General features: G+C 45.1%; 1 protein-coding gene across 1 annotated transcript in view; it reads left to right on the top strand.

The window, feature by feature from the left end:
* Nucleotides 1-9,752: 9,752 nt before the first annotated feature.
* The window catches only part of PLCB1 (phospholipase C beta 1), a gene marked incomplete at its 5' end in the record, with an annotated part of 405,623 nt that continues 403,243 nt past the window's right edge, over nt 9,753-12,132 (top strand). The window contains one exon of the mRNA XM_082305814.1: nt 9,753-9,851. Within this exon, the coding sequence (XP_082161940.1) occupies nt 9,753-9,851 (99 nt within the window). The remainder of the gene's footprint in view (nt 9,852-12,132) is intronic.

Here is a 12,132-nt window from a genome sequence, read left to right on the forward strand (position 1 = left end):
GGGAAGATGCTGTAAAAATACGTAGGGAGGTCTTAGGTGCTGAGAATTTCCCCATAGTAGAGGCAAAGACACAGAGCTGATACTGATGGCATAGAATCTGGGGACTGGGTTCCTCACCCTCCTGCTCTACTTTGTCACATAAGTAAAAGGCCTGACTATTTCCACAAAATGATGAGAGGGAAACAGTTTTCTGCTAGGGAAGCAAACTGGCCCCAAACCAATGCCTGTGTCTCCACTGCCAAAATTTACTGTGGTTTACATTTTTCTACAATGAAGCTAGTATTTTTTTTAGCAACATTCTATGGTGCAATTAGATATTAATTACAGCTTGCAAGATGCTTACCAGGTAAATGCCCATGTCCATTTTTTAGATCAGTAATTTGAGGTAGGAGGAGGTTTTCACTGATGAATTAGTGGTAGAGAAAGGAAAGCAGCAAGGACCTCTGACTCTGAAATGCCTGCTTCACAGCATATAGAGCCTACCTTTGTGCAAATACAGTCATATGTTAGCATTTCACATGTCCTATCAAAAATAGATACCCATCATTAATTTGCATGTAAAATTCTGGATTTTTTAAAGAGATGCAGCCTCCATACTGAGGGTCTCTCGAGTTCCCATGTCCCATTTCTGTCTGTGAAAATCACCTTTTATGAACCGATCCCAAGAAGAAATCACTACCTACAGATTGATGGAAATCAGTGAAATACCAAGGAAGATCGATGCTGTATATGATCAGGCACTTGGATTTGAAGCTCTCTTGAAGCAGGACTGACACTGCTCTGGCGTCGTAGTGATGAGCACACATTATTGAATTTTTGGTGACTTTGTTTGAAATGCCAAGTTGAAGTCACATCTGTGTTTCTCCTCTGCTTTTTTTTATGCGCTTTTCCTGAACTAGTCTGCAAGGCAGCTATGCTTTAATTCAAATATCTCTTCCAGAATAACTCCTATTATGTTAGCTTTGAGATAGTATCAATGGTTAGAATTTTATTGACAAACTTGGTACCAAATAATATTAAATGCTAACCATCGATTGATGTTTATATAACGTTAATCACAAGATCCTTTCCCCCACCCTATATTGCTCTGTTAATTCTTGCTATTGCATCATATCTAAAACATCTGTCTTTTTTTATCAGTGCTGTGAGGCATGTAGGAGAACAGAGAAACAGTATTTGATTAGGTTTCTTGGAAATCTGGACTCAGTTCTCAGCTTGTCTAAGACTTCTTGTAAGATAGCGGTCTCTTAGGGGAGTGATAATACTCACTCTGAGCACACGTCCTCTCTTTGCCTATGTCGCTGACTTAGTAATAAACAGCCCTTGTCCAAACAGCTAACAACGTGTATGTGAAAATGAGGCTATACTCATGGTTGAATTCTTGCTGTATTACAAGATTGTAAATAAGTTAACATATTCTTGGCACTCTAAAAGCAAATAATGTCTATTGTTCTTGGTTCTTCTGTTGAATAAATAAAAAATATACTTTAATGGGCATTTACATTCAGATTAATTTTGTAAGCAGACAGTCTGCTTGCAGATGATCTGTGAAATACTGGCAACACTGATGGTGGGATTATTAATTCAAATCAGTGCATGTACCAGATATTCCCTATGAGTACTGCAAATCTCACTGTCTTTAGAGAAGTCAGGAGGTATTCTTTATTATAGTCTGTGATGTTCACTTTAGCTTTGTTTTGCTTGCAGTTCTGTATCTGCTGGCTGCTCTGAAACCCAAGATTTCTTTACAATAATTGTTCTTCCTTATTGGAAATCATATGTCATGACCTTTTTTATATTTACAAGACTACTGGGAAAATGAATGTTGAATCCTAAATTAATCATCAGCTGTTTCATCAAAACTGTTGCATAATCTCATAAAAAGATAACTGCAAGATAATTTATGTTATTTGCTTTCAAAGGGCCAGTTTGAACTCCCATCAAAGCTGATGGAATGACTTCAACCGAAATGGGATTTGACCCTTTCAGTTTGACCTATTAGTCCTCTTCATCTCTCTTCTATTGGAACAAGAGGACTTTGCGTTTTGTGGAGCTTAATGTCTGATGCAAAATGTGAAGAGAAAATGGGAGTAAGGCAACCAGCACTGTTTGTTGGTGATCTTGTACTGCTATGGAATAGATGGACATAGGTTGTTTTTTCTTCTCCTCCTCCTGCCAGCTATGTTTTGCTCATAAATACCAAGATGTAGCCTGCGGTCTTCTTTAAAAAAGGCATTTTTCCTCCTCCATTTCACCTCCTACCTTTCTCTGACAATGTCTTTATGCTTCTAATAATGTTTTCTGGTTGGGAGGTTGGTAAATGTTGTTTCTGATTGCTCAGCAGGCATCCTGTTAGAGCAGATTGCCTCCCAGACAGCCAAGTGCTTTACCTGTTAGTGCTTTTCCTTGCCACAGAGGGATGGTACCATCAACCGAACCATTCACTGAACCTGTATGTCTAGCTTCATAGCTTTTACCTAAATCCTAGACTATTGCAGCAGCTACTGTTCCTGGTGAACAGTGCTCTATTTTTTTCAAGAGAACGCAGTAAATCTTGAAAAATCCTTACTAAAATTATTAATTATTAGGCAACATAAAAGTTTGAATAGGCCATAATGACTTTTAGCTTATTTGGTTCAGCTTGAGGTTTATGGTCATGGAGGACATTGTCATCCTTAGATAGCCTGACTTTGGAAGTTGTGCTTAGGCTGCTAGTAGACTGTAGGAGACTAACTAGTCCTTGCTTCCATTAGACATGGTATTAGTGACCAGTGCTTTTTGTAGACTTAACAACATTAAGAACTGAATTAAATTTAAATCAGCTTCTCTGAAATGTAACTGGGAGTTGGTTTATTGCCATTAAGAGTTACAATTCATTCGAAGAAATATTGTGGCTCAAGATTTACATCACAACACAATTGCGCCAAGTCTTAGACATATAGTTTAGAGCAACTGTTTTCAGCTACGTAAATGGTGTTCTGTTGCTTTGTGACTAATGTTTTGTCAGTTGTGGAATTTCACCTTTTACAACTGCAAATTCTGTAAAATAGGCAGAATGGGAATGAGAGTCTGTGATGATTCAGAATAGTGTATTATAAGAATACTTCTGAAAAGAGAATAGAGAAAAATATTAGTGGATTATAGCAAGATATAAAATTTTAAATGAGCTGCTTTACTTCAAGATAAGGTATACCATCAAAATCTTTTTGGCTTAATTTGTGAGGAGTATCAAAAGACACAATGGCACTTGGGAAATGTAAAAAAAAAAAAAAATTGGAAAAACGTCAAATCGCCAATGCAACAAACTCAACACAGAATTTCTCCTTAACTTTTTGTCATGTGAAAGAATTATAAAACCCTTTCTATAAATGTTTAATGGAAATGAAGTACACCTGCTGGTGTACAGACCCTTTGTTTTTAAGCTACTTAAACCAAGCCCTTGTGCTATGGTTGTCTCTAGAAACGCAGGGCATGTATATGCTGGGCTGCTTGCCTTTAGGAACTAAATGGGCAACAGAATCATCTAGAGGGACCTGGAAGATTGAGGCAGATCTGAGAACAGAATTCACTTTTTCAGATTCATAATCTCACATCCTTTCTAAAGACAAACCATCCTGCCTCCAGCTTCAATATATTCATTTTTCTAAAACTGTACCAAACTTGTAACCTAGGTCTAAATTCATTAGCTTCCATGGGACATGAGTCCATTGTGGTAATGGGAAATACAGCTGAGGGCTATTTTCCTTTTTCCTAGAAGCAGAATATTGCTGTCTCATAGCGATACACATAATAGTTTTGTGGGAATTACAGAGGGGAACCCAGAGAAAGTGTACGCTGACACTCTCGTTATGCTTCCAAAAGAGACCATGAGAGGATTTCTGTAATTTTAAGGCACTGCAAGAAAAGCATAAACCAGGCAGTCTCCTCTTTGCCTGAAGCACAGAGGTCCCGTTCATTTGGCAGCTACGGAGTCCAGAGAACACAATTTTTGTTTTCCAAAAGGGTTAGGGAATTTTTCAAGGCAATTTCTGCTTTGCAACCCATTTAATGTCTCTCAGTTCAACTCACAGCTAAACTTGGATGTAAATAAAAGCAGGTGAGACAGTCTGCTTTCCAGTTGGTTCTAATCTGCCTATACAGCTGGGACAATAGTAAAGAGCTAGAAGAAAAAAAAAAAAGTCAAAGGTGCAGACATTACACTGGTATAAACAAATGCACAGCTTTGAAGTCAGTGGACCTTGGACAGTTTACACCAGCTGTGATTTAACAAATCTGGTAGGCCATGAAGTCTTTCACAGTTAACTTCAGCATTCTTAAATGCATTGTAGGTTTTATGGACTGGTTTTAACAATCTGCAAGAATGTATTACGCTATAAACTTAACAGAGAAGCAAGAACAGGTTATATTACATAAAAAGGGGTGAATTAACACTTTCTAGGGAACGCACCTACTGACTTTTTGACTTGTCATTCTACCTGTGCAAGTAGTGCATTAATTTAGTCTTCTGGTAATAGTTTTTTTTAATGTAGAGGTCAGGTAGGTAGGGAGTGCCAGGGTACCACAAGGGCCGGTGGCTCCATGGTGACCAGGATGCTGAGGGCTGTGGGGGGGTCCCATGGGATGGAGGGGCAGTAGGGAAGGACCTGGCCAGGCGGGACCCATCCCACCATCCCCAGGGAAAGAGCAGGGCAGGCTGAGGGGGCAGCCCCCAGCCCAGGGCATCAGGCACCTCCGTGGGGCTGGGGCAGGATGTCAGCCTGTGGGTAGGGGTCAGGATCAGGCCCCGTGAGGGGAAGCAGGGTCAGACAGCCCCAGGACAGCAGGGCCATGGGGCTGGGGCTGGGCCAAGGCCAGGCTGGGATGTCAACCCGTGGGTTGGGCCCGGGCCAGTGGGCCCATGGCCAGGCAGGGCTGTGGCAGAGCCGGAGACTGGTGTCCTGCAACATCACTGGGGCAGGGAGTGACGGCCCCAGGCTGAAAAGAAATGGGGTCCTGGGCCAGGGGCAGGGGTGGGGGCAGCCCCCAGGGAGGAGCTGGTCAGGGCCATTATAGCCTGTTAGTGCCCTCAGGGCGGTGACAGGGTGAAGGGGAGAAAAGTTTCTGAGTAGAAGGTATGTATTTCCATCTAGCCGTTTCAGCTTCTGATTCTGCGTATGAAATGCACCCATGAAAAGCACATGCACAGAGCTCTGCTAGTGCCACAGTAATGAATTAATCCTACCATGACATGAAAAGAGTCATGGGAGAGGTCCCAGGTGCCAGTGGGTGAGGAATTCTGTTCGGCAGCATCTTCTGTCCAAACCATCAGGGGTTCGTTCTTCCTCATACAGGGTGTCGTACGGAGAAATGTGGATGATTTCCTGTGGCACAGAGATCCATAGGTGCCAGCTGTGCATCAGGTCAATCTATCCGGAGTAAAATATGGTCCCAGTGAGTGTAGCAGTGACTGGGTCATTTCATATACACAAAGACACTATTTGTGTTGTAATTTCAAACATTGTGCATTAATCTTTATTCTCCCAGTATTTTAAAGACATTTGTGATGCTGATATGAAGGGAAAAAAAATTAAAATGATTTTGACAGGAAATGGACTTTTGTACAAGATTCCCCCTCCTCTTCCAATTTCTTTTCGTGCAGCAGCTGCTGTTGCCAGGCTGCCTTTGTTGCTATGGTGGTGTTTTGTGTGCCAGAATTTTATATTCACTCTTGAAGAGTCACCTGATTGAGTGGCTGTGCCACATAAGTTATCAGTCTCACTCGTAAAGATAAAGGGTATGTCTGACTGCTGTCATCATGTACCTATGACATCTCGTAAATGGATCAAATTAAATATAAACATATTCCAATGGCTACTGGCTGCGAGTTTATGGAAGAATTCATTTAACAGGTGAATTCTTCTAGTAAATGAGTGACTAAAAAAAATAATTGTGCTCTCTCTTGGGACTACTGCATTTGGTAGGTTTCATTTCTGAACACGACAGTCACAAGGCAGTTTCACCACACCCTGTGGTACTCATCTCTCATTGGTAAGGTTTGAGTTCTACCGTCTGCATTATTTGAAAGGTGCTTTTCTCAGAATGACTGAGCTTTTGTCAGAAAGATAGGGTCAAATTTTCTGTATTTCTTTTCTGAAGAGTTGTTCCGTAGAACTTAATAATCCTGCTCCCAGTAATGATTAAATTATAATTTGGTCCAATTTAAAATGCAATTAGGATGGTATACTTCTGGTGAAGCTGAGTTTATCTTTAATCCCAAATCCTGCAAACACTGCCACTTCTGTTTAACTCTCAGTATGTTAGGTGCACCATTGCATTTTCAAGGCTGAGGCCACTGCTTCTTTTCAAAATGTAGACTTATACCAATAAAATCAGGATAGCAAGTGACATTGAGATATTTCATATATATTTCTCTGAAATCAAATTTAAAAGAGTAAATTTTATTTTTAATGCATTTCTCCTATCACCTCATGATACAGTCTTTCAGTATAGCTTTTGTTGTGTCTTCATTTGACCTGACTTTGATTAATGCCGTCTGTTATTTAAATCACTTATTGCTCCTTTCTTCTATTTGTCTACATATGTTTCCACATGTGTATCTAAAACATACTGTGTATTCAGTTTATTCCCCTGGAAATGAAATATTGGTATCTAAGCACGTTATACAAAAAATAATGTTTTATGGGTACATTGCATTCAAATAACTTGTATTATTTACACAAGGCAATCATTTTACTGTCCAGGCTGAGATTTCTGAACCTGCAAAAATGAAAACATCCAGAAATCAGTTCCTGCAGCAATATGAGACCAGCATGTATCTCATCTGATACGTATGATTTTGCGTAACTACCTGAAAAAGCCCTCTGCCGAGTTTCTTTCTAACAGTACATCTTTCCTTTAATTTCTTGGAACTAAAGGGGGCTGAGGCAAGAAGAAATAGAAGATATGCATAATACTTTAGATATTCAGTGAGGCTTACTGCACGTTTGGAGAAAGGTGTCCGGCTCCTCTTTTGCCAGACTCGGTCCAATCGTCTAACGATCAGATACTCGTACTCTTTCTGGGTGTAGCGATCCTGCTGAGCGCAGCTGGTTTCCAGGTCACTGACCCCATGCTTTGTGGAAAAGAAAGCTTGAATTTAGATGTGCATTGAATTTCAGTGTTTGCAATATGTACTACGTACCAAGAAATGTATTCTTAGCTGGAGCAGATGCTAATTAAGCAATAGCGATAACACATAAGCTAGCTATCTGGGTTGAAACTAAAATTCCCACTGATTTCACTGAGCCCAGGATTTCAGCAAAGGCTGAATCATAAGCACTTTCCAGAACTGTTGTTTAAAAGGCACAGTCATAGTCCCATTTCCTTTTGTGCTTCTTCCTCCTTTTGATGCAAAATCCATTAGATATCTGCCATATAAAAGGCATGCTTCTCTTCAGCCAAATACCATCACATTAAAATACTTAAGTCTGAAAAGCCACGAAATTGCTCCAAACAATACTTCATATCTGAAATTCCGGATACCGGTATCAAAGCCTATACCGATCTATAGGATCACCTCTTCCATGTTCAGACTAACGCATTGCCAGGAGTCTACGGTATCATCGGGAATCATGAGGTATCATCACGAATGGCGATTGTTTTTCCCTGACAGAGGCTGTAAAGCAGGCTGGGCCAAGGGCAAATGTGTGACGGGCTTGTTGAGGAAACTGCCACAGAGGTGCCACCACCCGTGGTAGTTTTACGTTCTCCAACCAGTTGATCTCAGGAGACTGCTGTGAATACACGTGCTTAAGGGATCACGGCTAAGTACTGTAGCGTCAGTGCTCTTTGCTCTTATTTTCTGGGGGATTTTAATATTATGATTTTTATTCTTTTGCATACTATATACCGGGATGAAAAGGCAGTTGTGAAAATGGTACTGAAAATCTCTCTCCCTTACCCCGTCACAGAGCAATCCTGTACTTACGTCAGTGCAGTCAAACCCAGACTTTGTTATTGTTTCTTTAAGTGATGGCAAATGAATGGAAATTAAAGCACAGCAGTGAGAGAGCGGACTTTCATCCTGACGGATGTGACACCCGCATTTGCATGGAAGGTTGATAGGAATAAAAATCAGATCAAATGGATTAATTGGCCCTGGAATGTGTACACTGCCTGCACGGACTATCGTAACGGAGCAGGTTCGGCTCCCACTAAAGGCAATGAAAAGTTTCTTATTGAAGGGGAAGGAGTTGGAAGAGGTGCAGAGGAAGAGCTTTAACAACTCTGTAACTAACAGTAAGAGCAAATCGGGAGTCCAATATGCCAGTTTTGTAGCTTTTTAATTAAAAAAAAAGAACATCTCCCCACTCGGATTGTATATATTTTTGCCTAGTAATTTTTTGAAATATCACTCCTCTGAAACTAAATCAATTTTTCTTCAAAGACGTTCTTTCTACATCGTTTGCTTTGTCTATAGTAGAAGTTTGACCTGCTGCCCCTAAATCATAAGGGTCAATGGGAAACCTCTACAGAGAAATTAGAAATCTCCTGTGCTATGTCATCTGATGCTTTATCTCTGCTGCGACCGCACAGGGGCTCTAACAGAGAGAAGGTCACTTGTGGAGCACATATAACTTTGTTCTTCAAAAACCTTTCCTTAAAACCCCTGGATTTAGGATTTTGCTGGGCAAGAGGACATTTTGCTGTCTTTATGCCTTATGAGTTTAAGCATATCTAAAACTGACTTAAGGGCATGTGCCTTCGTTCTGAGGAAGCCTCTTCATCTTATGAGAGCAAAAAGCTTTGGTAAAGCAATTTGGTAAAGCAATTTCTCTGTATTTAAAGCATCAAGCTTTGATGGGAATTGTATGCGCCACTCTCTTTAAATTAAGAGTCTTTGCTCTCTTGGCATCACACTCATCACTTTGCAGGCTAAGCATTGCCCTTCTACCCTGCTTTTGCCATAACTATTTCCTAAAACTGCACTCAGCATCCCCTGTGCTCACCCTGACGTCGGTACCACTAGGACAAGGGACGCAGACACTCACCTTTGCTCCCTTCTCAGCCGGAACGCTGCATTAGCAGAGACCCACGCGTGCATTGTCAAGCGTCTCCCTGTTGTCCTTCTCGCTTCGGGGGGAGGGCCGAGAGGCCTGACCGGGACCGCACTTCGAGGACGGCAGCTGGTGGGCCGGGACCAGCCTCGGGGGGAGGCCCACGGGCGAGCTCCCCCCGCCGAGCTGAGCTCGGCGGGGGGAGCTCGCCCGTGGGCCTCCCCCCCGAGTGGAGCCCGAGGCCCGGCTCGGCAGAGGCCGCGCCAGCCGGCGCCGGCAGGTGGCGCCGCAGTGCCGCCGGCGCGGCGCGCTGACCTCGGCGCGGGGGAACCTCGGGGGCCGAGCCTGACGGGGAAGGAGGAGGGGCGGGAGGGGAGGGGAGCGGAGCGGGCAGCGGCGCTCGGTCTGTGCCCCTGCGTGTGCGTGTGTGTGAGAGAGCGGGCGGGCGTGTGCGTGCGTGGCGAGCCGGCTGTATATAGAGGATGTGCCGCTGCATGGCTCGCCCCGGCCGCTGCCGCGCCAGGTCCCTCCTCGGGCGCCAGTGAAGGCTCTCGCCCTCGTCGCCTGGGCAGCCGCTTCCCCTGCCCGCTCCGGGCGCGCCGAGCGCGGCTGCTGGCCTCTCTCCTGGGGCCGCTTCCGGCGCCCCGGCGTCCCTCCTGAGGCGGCCGCCTCCCGCGGCTTCTCCGCTCCGGGGGAGAGCGCGTCAATGCGGTGCAAATGGCCGGGGCACAGCCAGGGGTGCACGCTCTCCAGCTCAAGCCCGTCTGCGTCTCCGACACCCTGAAGAAAGGCATCAAATTCGTCAAGTGGGACGATGTGAGTAGCTCCCCCCCCCGTTCCTCCCCGCTTCCCCTCGCCGTGCCCCACTCGGGGCAGGGCGGCAGGGGCACGGCGGGCTTATGCAACGCGCAGGGCGCATCGATCGGGCAGGAGGGCTCCAGCACACATGTTGCGGCCGCCCGGGGCCGCGGCCGGCCCGGCCCTGCCCCGCACGGCAGCGGGGAGCCGGGGCGGGCCGGCCCGCGGGGCGCTGTGCCCGCCTCGGCCGGTGCGGAGGGCAGGTGCGGGGCGGCGGGGCCGTCCCGCGGCGGAGGAGTTGGCGGCCGGTCGGGGACGGTCGCGGTGGCGGGCGATAGGGGTCCCCGGCCGGGCTGGGCGGTCGCCGTGTGGGGTCCGGGCCGGGCCGAAGGGCGTTGTTAAACCGCCGGCCGGCTGCCGGGGAAACTTTCTCCAGAGGTTCTCCCGGCTCACTTCGCTTGGCCGGTGCGAGCTGTGTTCAGCTGGCTCCTTTGCGAGCGTCTTCCTTTCCTGCCTCCCTTGTTTTATTGTGCACGTTGCCACCTCTGTCGCCGTAACGTAATTGTTTCAACCTGTTCCCTCTTTCTCGTTCCATCTCCCGTTCCCTTCTCCCAGCCCCTCTCCTTCCTCCTATCTCCTGCCCTTTTCCTTCTCTCTCTGGTGGGGTTGTCAAGCCCTGCGCGCGTTCTCCCAGGGCTCGCTGTTTGGGTACCCCCGCTCAACCTCCTTCCTCCGCAGAAGGCACTCTTTTTTCTTGGCTCGTTAGGGCATGACACTTGCCTCAAAATCACATCCGCCTTCCCCTTACCGCTTGCTGCTTCCTAACCCTTTACACTTGTATTGCCTCACATAGGAGTGTGGTTTTCACTTTGCCTTTGGTAGCACAGCTCTTCAGCAGCTGGGCTTTCTTTCTTCACTTGCAGGCTATGCCTGGGACCATTGCAGAGAAGGGTAGCTTTTTGCTGTTTAGCTTTCCTTTTCTCAGAGCATGGAAGTAAGGCTGCTGTGCTGCAGAGAAGGAAAACAGAAAGGACGAGTCCTCTGCTAGCCTTGCTCTGCAATACAACATTGGGTGTTTGTGTCTTGGTTGTGCATGGAGGAGCGGGTGCCCCAAAAAGTCTGTCTGCGAATGGTGTCTGGAGACAGAGGGGCATAGCGAGGCTCGAGCTGTGGCAGAGGAGTGGTTGGGAAACAAGGCAGGCATGCTGGACAGTTTGAATGTCAGGAGAATTGTTGAGGATAACTTGTTTTGAGAGCCTGAACACAGCTCGCCTATTTTTGCTGATGTTTAGGCTGTGCTAAAGACATCCACAGCAACAACTGGAGGGACAACAGAGAGAGGGAGAAGGAGCAGTTTGTGTGTCTAACAACTGTTCTTGTCTTGTTATGTATCGCTATTTTGCCATTGCTTTCAGCCTGTCCAGCAGCCAAATGTGTGAGCCTGACCTCTATAAACCTGTGATAAACACTCTCAAGGAGGGAAAGAACACCAAAAAACTGAAGAACTTGCAGTGTGAAATTTTATTTACAATAATAAGCTAATATGTTTTTAATAAGCTCAGCATCCTGACCTTGCCACTTCAGTAAACATTGGCTTGACACAAGTTATTCATGTTTGGGAACTAAGCTTGAATGACTTGCCTGGGAAAATGTTTTCCTTCAGTTGATATTTTCCCTAGCAGAGGAAAAGGCAGCATAACCTCAGCCTTGTCATTGCAGTTATTGTTTTATTTTTGGTAAGCTACCAAGAAATTTCCACAGGTATATGCAGAGGTCAAGTTAACGGTGATTTAAGTCTCCAGACTGAAAGTGCAAGCAATTAGGCAACAGTTTAAATGATTAGTTTAAGTGCTATTTCCCAAGTCGTATATTATATACATAGAATTTGCAGGACAAGAGGTGTTCTCCATGCACAGTGATGTTCAGTGGCTAACCTGTCTGCTGTAGACTAATTGGAAAAAAGATTTTCAATTGTAAACCTAAAGGCTGCAGTAATAAAATACGGCTAAATTCTGGCAAAAGGTGTGCCTTTCGGGTTAAAGGTGTTACTCAGCGATACACAGGTGTTACCTGGAATGTCAGACTGAGATGAGAAAGAGTCCTGTTATGTTTAGTGAGTGCTTTCCTCAGCAACCTTGTGAAAGTTGATGCGTATTTAGCCACACTGTGTGATGAAGAATACTAACATTAACTCATTGTTGACTATGCATTGTGTGTATATGTATGCATTTCCTACCCCCAAGCCCCCTATCTTGCCTGTAGTGTTTCTTCTCGGCAGTGGAAGCCCCACAAAATCCAA

This window comes from Platalea leucorodia (assembly GCF_965183815.1).
Source record: "Platalea leucorodia genome assembly, chromosome: 3".
In the NCBI taxonomy this organism is placed as follows: domain Eukaryota; kingdom Metazoa; phylum Chordata; class Aves; order Pelecaniformes; family Threskiornithidae; genus Platalea; species Platalea leucorodia.